This window comes from Geotrypetes seraphini, chromosome 17, assembly GCF_902459505.1.
Source record: "Geotrypetes seraphini chromosome 17, aGeoSer1.1, whole genome shotgun sequence".
Classification (NCBI taxonomy): Eukaryota; Metazoa; Chordata; class Amphibia; order Gymnophiona; family Dermophiidae; genus Geotrypetes; species Geotrypetes seraphini.
In genome coordinates this window covers 30686770-30699458 of record NC_047100.1, presented here as the reverse complement: position 1 = coordinate 30699458, position 12689 = coordinate 30686770, and the positions used below count along the sequence as shown (strand labels likewise).

The 12689-nt window shown below is 40.1% G+C and overlaps 1 protein-coding gene across 2 annotated transcripts in view; it reads left to right on the top strand.

Moving 5' to 3' along the window:
• The window catches only part of CNBP (CCHC-type zinc finger nucleic acid binding protein), a 54620-nt gene extending 42795 nt beyond the window's left edge, over positions 1 to 11825 (top strand). For both annotated transcript variants that reach the window (XM_033926407.1, XM_033926406.1), the window contains exon 5: positions 11288 to 11825. In XM_033926407.1, the coding sequence (XP_033782298.1) occupies positions 11288 to 11405 (118 nt within the window). In that variant the 3' untranslated portion in view covers positions 11406 to 11825. The remainder of the gene's footprint in view (positions 1 to 11287) is intronic.
• Positions 11826 to 12689: the final 864 nt, after the last annotated feature.

Here is a 12689-nt window from a genome sequence, read left to right as displayed (position 1 = left end):
GTGCCTGATGGTTAACCGCTTAGATAATTTTGATAGGCGGTATATAAATACCTAAAATAAATAAAGATTGGTGCAGCTCTGGAACTTGCCAGTATTCTTGTCTCCAGTTGATTGTATTAGTACATAACATTACATTACATTAGGGACTTCTATTCCACCTATACCTTGCAGTTCAAGGCGGATTACAAAAGAGCTAACTGGACATTTCCAGTGAAGTTACAACAGTTTTTTTTTTTGTTACAAGGGAGGAGAGGTAGTTGGATTAATTCCGGAAGAACTTGCAAATTGGATATTAAATTGACTGTACGTTACCGGTGGTTTTTGATATCCTGTGGGTGCTTCATATTGAGTTCTGTGGAAGTCGAAGTCTTCATCAGATTGAGATGATACAGATAAAACTACCTCCAGCTTTTTATTTAATGCAGTCTTGTCTGATCTGGATTTATGTCATGTACTAGTTTGAGAATGACACCGGGGGGGGGGGAAAAGGGGGGGAATTTGTCCCCGTCCTCATGAGCTCGGCCTACTTCCACATTCCTATTTTTCCAGTTGACAGGATGTATTTGCGGTTCCATGTACTGGAGCAGCATTTCCAGTTCTCCACTCTCCCCTTTAGCCTTGTCATGGCGCCTTGCACCTTTACCGAGGTTATGGTGGTGGTGGTAGCAGCGCACCTGCACAAGGCAAGGATCCATACTTGGACAATTGGATAATCAGGGCCTCATTCAAGGGAGAGGGCAAACCTGGTAGTCTCGAGAGTGGTCCCGGTCCTGCAGGACTTGGGATGGATAGTCAACTTGAAGGGTCATTTGGAGCCGACCCAGTGCTTGGAGTACCTAGGAGTTCTTTTCAACATAGCTGTGGGCCAGGTTTTTCTTCGAGCCATGCAGACAGAAGCTCCAGAAGCAAATGTTAGACCTGCTACTGAGTCCGGCTCCAAAGGCATGGCATTATCCTAGGACAGTATTTCTCAACTCGGTTCTGAAGTACCCCCTTGCCGGTCAGGTTTTCAGGATATACACAATGAATAGGCATAAGATTGATTTGCACACACTGCCTCCATTCTATGCAAATTTCTTTCATGCATATTCATTGTGGATAGCTTGAAAACCTGACTGGCAAGTGGGTACTCCAGGACCGAGTTGAGAAACAGTGTCCTAGGACAAGCAGGCAGCATATTCTCACATATGGGTGATGCCATCCATGGACAGTCTGAAAGTAAACTGTCACTTTAAATTTTTTAAAGTGCTCACAGTTATCCGTACTGCGCATGCGCGACTGCCTTCCCGCCCAAAGAGGCTTGGGGTACCTCAGTAGTTTGTTTTCTGTGGGGCAAAGAAGTCTGGTTTTGACTGAACTCTGTTCAGTTGGCATTGCCTTCCTGCTTCATGTAATTTTATTCCTTTTTCATTTGGTTTTCTTTCGTTAAAGTTAAGTGAGTAGAGAACTTTATATTTTCTTTTTCCCCATTTAATCGAAGCATCATGCTACTTCTCATTAATCTTCTTTGAGATTGATGCTCTCCATTGAAAACATGATACACTGCTTCGAAGCATATATGCTCTTCTTCAACAAGGCGTTCCAAGCCAAGGTATCATCCTTTCTCATCGTGTCGATCTTATGCATCTAATTGAACCAGAGATACTCATCGATCTTCATCGGATTGGTACCAAGGACATTGTAAGATTGTATTTTTTTGTTTGTTTTTTGAAGACACAAACTTCTCTATAATTCAAATTTCCAATTGGACTCCGGGAAACATTCTGAGCCTGCGGTACCAAGCTTTCTTGTGTTCCAACTCCCATTGATTACATTTGCAAAGCAGCTACTTGATCCTCAATTCACATCTCACTACTGTCTAGAATCCTATTCCTCTTTTTTTTTTTTTTCTTTTTTTTTAATTCTTTATTCATTTTTAAACTTTCATCAAGTGTACAGAATTCATAATAAACACTATTAATTAGACCACTTGAACATCTTATCATTATATCTTATAAATATAAACGCAACCCTATTCCAGATGAGATGGTCATTTTGTCCAAGCAATATTCAGAATTGTTCTTTCTCATTTTAAAACTCACAATAAGTGTTTCAAAACAATTTTACATAAATATAACACTTAATATTCTGCAATTAGCCATTTAAAAAGTTTTACATCCTCCCTCCCCACCCTTCCACAACAAAAATATAACAGACATTTCATATAATAAAATATTTCCTAATTTTTCTTACAATTATAAAAACCACCCCCCTCCCCCCATCTTGGACATGTACTAATGAGGGAAAATCTTTTTTTTTTTAATTCTTTATTCATTTTTACATAGTACATACAACAAGTGTAACATAGAAACACATTTGACCTTATACAACAACACTTGATTAACTTATATGTATCACATAAATATAATGAATAAACCTCCCCCCAACCCTGATAATGCATATTTTATATAGACTTCATTGTATTAATAATGTTCCTAATTACAACTCTTAATACCAAATCTGAGATCTCTCCCCTCCCTCCCTAATCCTTACATATGTCCAACCCTAACACTCCAACCATATTCATATATTTTATACATCAAACTATTTCCTAAAATATTACCCACCCATCCCCATCCCATCATTACAATTATTTTATCTTTGGGAAAATGTTCATTACTCATTACAAAAATCTTCTTTTTTAATTTGTTTATTGAAAAGTTTTTCAGAATACAATACAAAAGCTCAGAGGAATAGCAAATACAAAGCCAAAAATTCACAGAAAACACATCCTCCCATACCCCCAAATTCCAAACAAACAACAGAAAAGATAAAGTTGTACCGTAACTCTTCAGTACAATGCATAAAATCACAACCATCAAAACCAAACCCCCCATCCCACCTCACCCCAGGGTCAAAAACAAAACATATCTAAAAGCAATACAAAAGGTTTACAAAGAAATAACAATAATATGGCTAACCGTAGGTCATGAGGGACTTTCATACCACCGAATATAGGGATTCCACACCTTAAAAAAGGGAGCAAGACGAGTCTTAGTCAATGCCGTCAATTTAGACATACGAAAAATAAAGTCTACTTTTCGCAATAAATGAGTCCGACCTGGGGGAAAAGACTGTTTCCAATAAGCTGCCAATAAAAGTCTAGCAGCAGTAAAAATAAAACAAGCAAATTTATGGGCTTTAGCAGTCAATGGAACCAAGGGGAGATGTAAAAGAGCACTACCCATAGATCGAGTAAGAGTGGTGCATAAAATATCAGACAATAACTCAAAAACCATATCCCAATACGGTACAACCCTCGGGCAGTCCCACCAAATGTGAATAAAGGTACCCAACTGACCACAATGTCTCCAACATAAATTAGATACTTGAGGATACATAAGATACCTTACGCTGGGGTGTAAGGTACCATTGGTAAAGCATTTTGTATCCATTTTCCACCAAAGAGCTAGCTATAGAAACACGAAGCAGGCGACTAAACACCTGCTCCCAATTAACAGTGGGCGGCACTGGGCGCAAGAGTCCCTCCCAAAGAGATAAATATCGAATCGGGGGAGCCTGTTGTTGAATAAGGGCCTTATAAAATCTAGAAATGCACCCCCTACCACTACTACCCATAATCGCCCACTCCAGGGGGGTTTCCTCCAAACAAAGATCACTGGGAGCCCTGCGACCAATAAAATCCATCACCTGATGATATCGAAAGTGATCAGTCAACGGTAAATCATCAAGTTTCAAGTTTATTAGTTTTTATATACCGCCTATCAAGGTTATCTAAGCGGTTCTACAATCAGGTACTCAAGCATAAATCATAAGCTTCCCTTAAATCAGTAAATGATATCAATCGGCCTTCCACAAAATCCCCCAAATCCATAAGACCATGTTGGGCCCAAACACGAAAGCGAAGATCAACTTTTCCAGGTGCAAAACCCAACGCCACCCACAATGGGGTGCTACAAAAATAAAGTCGAGAAGGAAAAAAACGAGTGCGCGTCCGGGCCCACACCACAAACGTATGATGCAAAAATGGGTTAGCCCCTTTAAGTAACTGTCGAGCCTCCCCCGCTGATAACCAAGGGAGCACCCGACAAATCTCCTCAGAACCCAAAATTCTTTCCAAGCGAACCCAACTCTTTGATCTGTCTTTACACCAAGCTAAAAAAGACTTTAATTGAGCTGCCACATAATAACGCCTCAAACAAGGTACCGCCATGAGTTCGGAATTGATGCAACACACTCCTCGGTACCCGCGGGGGTCGACTCTTCCAAATATATTTAAAAATTCTTCTAGCCACCCCACGAAAGAAAGTAGCAGACAAAGGAATGGGCAAAGCTTGAAAAAGATAAAGTAATTTCGGTAAAACTAACATTTTCACACTTTGAATGCGACCATACCAAGATAAAGAAGTATTATCCCATCTATCCAAATCAGCCCAAAGGGATTGCAAAAGTGGCGGAAAATTGACATCAAATAAAGAACGAAGCTGTGCTGGGACATTAATTCCCAAATAACGGAGAAATTTAGATGCCCATTTAAAAGGATATTTAGCCTTCAAGAAAACACAATCTCTGGGGTGCACCGATAAATTTAAAATCTCCGACTTATCCATATTAGTACGAAAACCTGAAATTGCACCATAACAAGTCAATTCATCTATAATCCCCGAGAGGGAAATACGTGGATTGATTAACGTGAAAATAACATCATCAGCAAACATCAGCAACTTGGTAGAAAGCCCACCACATACCACACCATGAATAGAGTGCTGGGCACGAACATGAGAAGCCAAAGGCTCCATAGCCAATGCAAAAAGTAACGGCGAAAGCGCACAGCCTTGTCTGGTTCCTCGGGCTAACATAAAGGTATCGGTATAGCTCCCATTAATACGAAGAGCTGCTAAAGGCTTTGTATAGAGAATCTGAATCCAAGTAAAAAATTTCCCTCCAACACCCATAGCTGATAAAGTGCTCAACAAAAATGGCCAAGACACCCTATCAAAAGCCTTTTCCGCATCTACACTCAACAACAAAGCTGGCAAATTCTCCCGCTGTACAAACCAAATCAAATGAAGCAATCTACGGATATTATCAAAAGATTGTCTCCCTTCAATAAAGCCCGCCTGGTCATCATGTACTAAATGGGGCATATAACTTTGCAACCTACGAGCCAAAATTTTTGTAAAAATCTTATAATCTTATAATCTAGCAATGAGATCAGACGATACGATCCACATTGCGCAGAATCCTTACCAGGTTTCAAAATAAGCGTTACACCCGCTAATCTCCATGAAAAAAGCAGCTCCATACCCGTATCCAGGCTATTAAAAGCCCGGGTAAGGGAACCCACTAGTAAATGCCGAAAACATTTATAGAAGCGATTCGTAAAGCCATCCAACCCAGGTGCTTTCCCATAAGCTAAAGTAGAGATCGCCCACTGAGTTTCGTCTTCTAAAATAGGAGCGGACAATTGTTCTGCTTCTTCAGGTGTCAGTTCAGAGAGCTGCGCCTGAGCCAAATAGGTATCAATTTGAACCTGAGATACAATATGCTCAGGGGTATAAAGATGTTGATAAAAAGAAAGGAAAGCACCAGCAATAGATTCCGGAGTATAGCAGGCAGAACCATCAGCGGCTCGCACCATAGTAATCACGTTTCTCAATGTTTTGGCCTTCAACTTGTAAGCCAGCTGACGGCTCGCCCGATTACCGTATTCAAAATGTTTCTGTTGGACTGATTGTAATTGTTCCGACAACTCATCTAACTGCATCACCTGAAGATCTTTTCGCACTTTATCTAAACGAGTCACAAAGTAGCAGAAGAGGGAGTCCGCTTATGCACTTGCTCTAAATAATGCAATTGTTGTCGTAAGGCTTCTTGTTTTCGCCCACGTTCCCGCCGTCTATGAACCCCAATAGAAATAATATGGCCACGTGACTTCCCAAAAAATCAAAGGAGATATCTCATCACTAGTATTAAACTGAATATAGTCCCTAAGGCTCTGTTCTATCCGTGACACTATTATAGGATCCGCCAATAAACCATCACAAAGTCGCCAAAACCGCCGTCCAAAAGGAGCCATATGAGGGTGCAAAACAAAATGTACCGAGGCATGATCCGACCACACCCGCGGAGCTATAGAAACATCAGATATCTGGGAAAGTAAAACCTTATCAATCCCCCAAAAATCAATATGAGAATACAAATTATGCACTTCAGAAAAATAAGTATAATCTTTGGTGGTAGTATACAGATGTCTCCAAGGATCAATCAAAGCCCAGGACGTAAAGAAAGAGTGCAATTGCTTTCTATCAGGTTTTCCATATTGAATCAACTGTGTTGAATTATCCAACCCAGTATCATAGGTCAAATTAAAATCCCCCTCTACTAACAAAGGGCCCTCTACTACCCCACGCAACACGAGATCCAGAGACTCCAAAAAAGCTTTTTGCTCTGAATTGGGAGCATAAAGATTACAAAAAGTATATATCACCTGCTGGAGCTCCACTTGCAAAATGAGATAACGACCCTCCGGATCACGTACCACTTGTTTAACCTGCGGATCAAGATGCTTAGCAAATAAAATCCCTACACCATGTTTTTTAGACCCCTCTTCATTTGAAGCAAAATAAATATAGGGATAACGAGGATGTTTCAAAAGCGACTCATATTGAGGCTTAAGATGGGTCTCCTGAAAGAAACCCACCCCAGCCTTCAACCGGTCAGCCTCTTTAAAAAGCAATTGCCTCTTTCGAGGTACATTCAAACCTCGTACATTTAAAGTAAAGAAACAAATACCGTTAGGAGCCATTCAAAATCAACATACCCACACACAACCATACTCCCAGCAAACAACTCAGCACAGCAAACCCCGCTTTAATCTACAGCAAAAAAAAAAAGACCCCTTTCCCCACTCCTCCCCCCAACCCCTAACAAACCAAAGGCCCTCAATAATTTGGGCTTAAAGAGAAAGTGACAACCCAGCAAACCCCAAATCACGCTAGTCATACAATAGGTGAAAAGAGAAGTTGCCATACACTCAAAAAGCAAACGAGGAGCAAGCCAAACTAGACAACTCCAAGTCTTTCAGCCAATTAACAAACCAGCACAAGGTTTCAGGTAAGTCCAGAAGCCGAACCCTGCTCCAAACCAGACCGCCGCTGTAGCCGCTTGCTATTGGTAGGAATCCTCTTCCAGCGTTGCGATGGAGCACCGGTTCCAGATGATGCAGCCGGCTCTTCCAGAGGTGAATAAAGTTGAGCCTCTCGCAATATTACAACAGCTTCCTCCACTAAGGTAACTCTATGCTGTTGAGAAGCTACTTGGAAGGAAAGTCCAAAAGGAAAAAGCCACCGATAGCTAATGGCATGGGATTATAAACAGTGAGTGACCTCCTGAAACTCCTGACGTTTCCGGAGAGTAATCGACGACAAGTCCGCAAAAAGTTCCACTTTGGAATTTTCCCAAGTAATATGCCTCACTTTTCGGGCGGCTTGAAGGACTTGAGCTTTAACCGGGTATCGAGAAAAACAAACTACCACATCCCGGGGTCGATCACCCACCCGGGGACCCAGAGCTCGATGAACCCTCTCAAAGTCCATCACTGGTATATGAGCCCCTGGGTCAGCTGCCTGAAGAAAGCGCGTACAGATATCTGAAAAATGAGCCTGTAGCTCCGTAGCAGCCAATGATTCAGGGACTCCTTGGGCCCGCACATTATTCCGTCGACTGCGATTCTCTCCATCTTCCAAACGAAGCTGAAAATCCTCCTGTCTGCGTTCAAGATGGGCACAACGCGTTTGTAGGGCCACAAGATCTGTATCTTTATCAATCGCCCGTTCCTCGAATTCATGTAACCGAGCCCCCATGTCCTGCACCGATTGCCTGATCTTAGTCACCTCAGATTGCAGGGAACTTTGTATTGAGAGCATAGTAGATTTTAGATCAGCCATCCAAGAGCGCATTTCCCCACATGTAGCTGGACGAGCATCAGACGCTATAGCAGAAGACTCCGCGCTCAACAAGGTAACGCCCTGATCGCGTTGCGGTTCGCTGACCTCACAGGCCTCAGAAATGTCCGGCGGCTGATATGCATAATTTTTCAAATCGGCTCGCCCCTTCTTAGTCGCCATCCACACCCCGCAGGCTTTCCACGCTATAAAACCAAAAGAACAAAAAGTACTGCTCTCTCACCGCAAAAATAAAGCTGTAATTATAGCGCGATTCGGAGGAGCAACGATTTCAAGCTACCATCACTCCCGGTGATGTCACTTCCTCTACAAAAATCTTCTTAATGGCCCCTCCTTCCTTCCATCCATTTCTTTTTTTTTTTTTTTTTAATCTTTATTTGTTTTCATATCTTACAACAAGTGTATAATATTCAATCAAAAAAATTTTTTTACAAATCACTTGACATTCTTACTTATAATCATCAAAGCATAAAAAGAATCCCTCCCCACCCATCCCACCATTAGTAATAAACCAATTAAAACAAATATCATATATCCCAATCCCACCCTACTTATATCCTTATATAATAAGGTGTTTAATGATCATTAGAATATGTAATCAATGGCCCCCAAATCTTTTTAAAATTATGATAATTTCCTTGCTGTATAGCAAGCACTCTCTCCATTTTATTAATACGACAGACTGAATTCCACCATTTCTGTTCAGCTAGGGAATCCCATATGTGAGAATATGCTGCCTACTTGTCCAAGGATAAAGCACAGTTACTTACAGTATCAGGTGTTATCTGGGGACAGCAGGCAGATATTCTCGCATCCCTCCCACTTTCCCTGGTTGGCTTCTTAGCTTGCTTTCAGAACTGAGGAACCATGAGCCTACATCGGGTGAGAAGGCACTTGTGCATGCGTGGTGCGGGCTGTCGCAAAGTTTCTTAAAAGTTAAGTGACAGTTCACTTTTCACACTGTCGGTACTGGGCTCTGTAGATGACATCACCCACATGTGAGAATATCTGTCTGCTGTCCTCGGATAACACCTGTTAAGGAAAGTAACTGTGCTTTAGTAGTAAATTGGAAGCCCAAAACATAACAACTGCCTGAGGTTAAATATAGGATACTGAAGAGCTGAAGGCAGCATCAGCCCTGTATAAGGGGAGTGAAGTTAGTTCTGAGCTGTTTTTCTCTGGCTCTACTTGCTGGCAGGGAGCAATACCCAATTATCTGGACTGGTCTGACAAGACTCAAGGAATAGAAACCAACAGGTATGTCCAAATTTTCCCATGTGTAAACTAAATAGTACTGCAAGCAAGACTTCTCAAAATATGTAGAACTTAGAGTATAAATATATAAAATACATCTATACAATCTTCACATACACCGACCAAGAGCCGAGACTACTATTTAGTTTACTATTTAGTTTACACTTTCGACTTCTCTATTTCAAATTTCTTTGTAAGTCCTGTCCTCTCCACTCAGTATTTGTGACTTAGTCTGCAAATTTTCCCATGTACCATGTTTCCCCGAAAATAAGACTTCTCATATTAATTTGGGGTCAAAAAAACGCATTAGGGTTTATTTTGTGGGATGTCTTATTTTTTTTTCACATACAACAATCATCTCTCCCTTCCTCTCCTCCACCCCATTTCTTCATTTTTCTTTCTTTGCTGCATCTTTCTATTCCTCCCATCCTCCTATGCAGCAGAACCCCACCGTGAGACTGACATACCTCTGCTCCAAGGCCTCCTAAAGCAGCAGGGGTGGGGGTTGCTGAATCGAGTCTAATTTTTTTAATCAGGCAGCACTAGTGTTGGACATTCGGGGGGTGTGGCTTCAGGGGTCAATATTAGCTAGGGCTTATTTTCGGGGAAACAAGGTAGAAGTCTCTTGTTAAGCAGATTTCAACATTCAGGGGCAGTTGATTTACAAGTTTTTTTTAAATTTTATTCTGGCAAAAATGTCTGAACCATGAGAACACACATTTCTATAACTGCATTTTTGTATTCTAGAAGTAGCTTTTAGGGGTATTTAAATTTAACAAGGAAGGAAAGAGCTTAGGAATAAGAACAGTTTTCAATTTGCAAAGACTATAGAATTTAATTTCATATAGATTGGGGTTAAATTCCCTTGAAGTACAAACTTAGATTCAGATTTTTTGTCTGCTGTCTTTGTCGTGCTGTAGTTCTTATGCAAAGCAGTAGCCTGCTTTTGATGCATTTCATGGAAATTAAATTATAGCAATAAGTTGACTAGACAGCTGGTGGATGCATATAGCTGTTTAGTAGTCCTTTCCTTCAGAGATCCTCTGCTTGAACTTTCCTGTTCTATCTCTTCTACCTCTACTGGGAGACTGTCCTACGCTTCCACTATCTTTAAGCAAAAATGTTTCCTTAGAATACGCCCCAAATATACCCTTTTATAATCTTATCATGTGATCCCCTCCATTTAGAACAGCTTCTGAAAGGGTCCATATCCTATGCTTCATGTTTCCTATCTTGCCTTTCATACAGGATTTACATGTTTAGAAGTAGTCTGCATAATTACAGTGTTTCGAATGAGGTCTCTCACCAGAAACTTCCACAGATCCTGTATTCCCTTTTTCTTCTGCCATTATCTCCCTGCTGTCATATATATATATCTACCTATTTAGCTAATGTAAGATTCTACTCTAGTTTGTGTATGTATAGACTGGACACCAGTTTTGAAAGGCTATAAAAATTAATATTTGCAGAGCCATTTTCAGGTCAGTACTTAGGTCTTGTCCTGTTCGTGTGACTTTGCAAGTCAACATGGCTTGTTATGTTTGGAAATTGCTTGTTGGCTTTGAAAGTTACACTGATTATAAATATGGATCTTTGCAGGATGTGACCACTGAAAAATTCCCTTTGCAGGTAATTTTCCTTTTTTTTTTATTAATATGATATGATGACTTGGAATATGTAGTAATGTAAGAAATATTTCTGTAAAAGTGACAGTGCTGGCTGTTCAGGCTTTTGCACAGTGAGTTTATTCATATGTAATCATATGGTCCCTATTGTGAGCTGCAACAGTGACTAACCTGCTCTTGGCTATGAGGTCAAGTGCATTGAAAGGGCATTGTGGGTAGTGAAATGTTGGCCATATACCTGAGCTGAGTATAGACATGATTTTTACTGCTAAAAATGTGGGGTTAACTATTTTCATCCAGCACGAACTTAATCCAGCACTAACCAAACCGATAAGAATGCAAGAACAATTTAGTAATTAGACTAATGCTAGGTTTAGCAGACACATGAACACCTTCTGGAGTGTGGAACATTTTTCAGTATTTTTTGTATTCTTTTTCTAGGTGTGGTGAAACTGGCCATGTAGCCATCAATTGCAGCAAGACAAGTGAAGTCAACTGTTACCGCTGCGGAGAGTCAGGGCACCTTGCACGGGAATGCACAATTGAAGCTACAGCTTAATATTTTCCTTTTGTCGCCCCTCCTTTTTCTGATTTCATGGTTGTATTTTCTCTGAATCCTCTTCACTGGTTCCAGGTTGGCGGATAGAGTCTAGTCCCAGGCCAGTGAGCTTTACTTGACGTGTAAAAGGAGGAAAGGGGTGGAAAAATCGAATTTCTGCATTTAACTACAAAAAAATGTTTATGTTTAGTTTGGTAGAGGTGTTATGTATAATGCTTTGTTAAAGAACCCCCTTTCCATGCCACTGGTGAATAGGGATTAATGAGTGGGAGGAGTTTTCAGACAAGTAAATCCTCACCAAGTTCCTGGGCAAGTGAACCTGTGTGAGAGTGGAGATGTATATTTAAAAAAAAAAAAAAAAATTGGAAGTGTGTGAACTTCCACAAGTAATCTAACTTGTGTTGCAATGATGGCCTTGGATTGTCTTGACCTCAGAAGTTGTTCATAACATCAAGTACATCTGTATCGGGCCCTCTACCTACAGTTTAAAGTGGAGTGAGAGTAAACAAAAAAAGCAAGATTTGCATTGCTAGTTGGTGGCCATGGGAATGAAATCAGGACTAAAAACATAACAGAATACTTTGGTCACCCTATTAACATATTGATGTCAATGGCAAGGTTTTTGAATGAATTTACATAGAAGCTAAGAAAACCTAAAGTCCAGAAAATACATCAGTGCAAACAGCAAAGAAAACAAAATTTGGAACTCTTCAGAAGTTAATGAAATGTGTTTTCACAGAAATCAAGATGTTATTTTTGTATACTATATCACTTAGGCAACTGTTGAGTTTCATTTGCTTGTAATCAGTTTTTAAAAGTCAGATGGTAAAAGCAACTGAAGTCCTAGAGTATAGAAATGTAATTTTTAAACTATCAATAAAGCTGGAGGAGGAAGGGGAGTTTGACTAAACTTTTTTTTGTTTTGGTATTTTGATTTTCTTTTTCTTTTTTTTACTCTTCATTAATTTTCTATTGGCTGCTTGCAGTGAATGAATTAATATAAGGAATCTGAGACGTAATTCTGTGGAGCATAATGTATCTATGCCATCATTATTTTGGATTTAATTTTCTTATTCTCTCCTGTTTTATGTTTAGTAAATTGTTATTCCTGAAACCAAATTTGAAGGGATATATTCATTGACACTACAGTTGCACCATGGTTTTATTCATTTTCTTGACTGCTTTAAGGAGATACTATTCTAACTTATATGGTTTGTCTACCTTTTTTTATTTTTTTTGTTTCTGTATTATATATATGGGTTTCATGCATACAATGGATGAAAC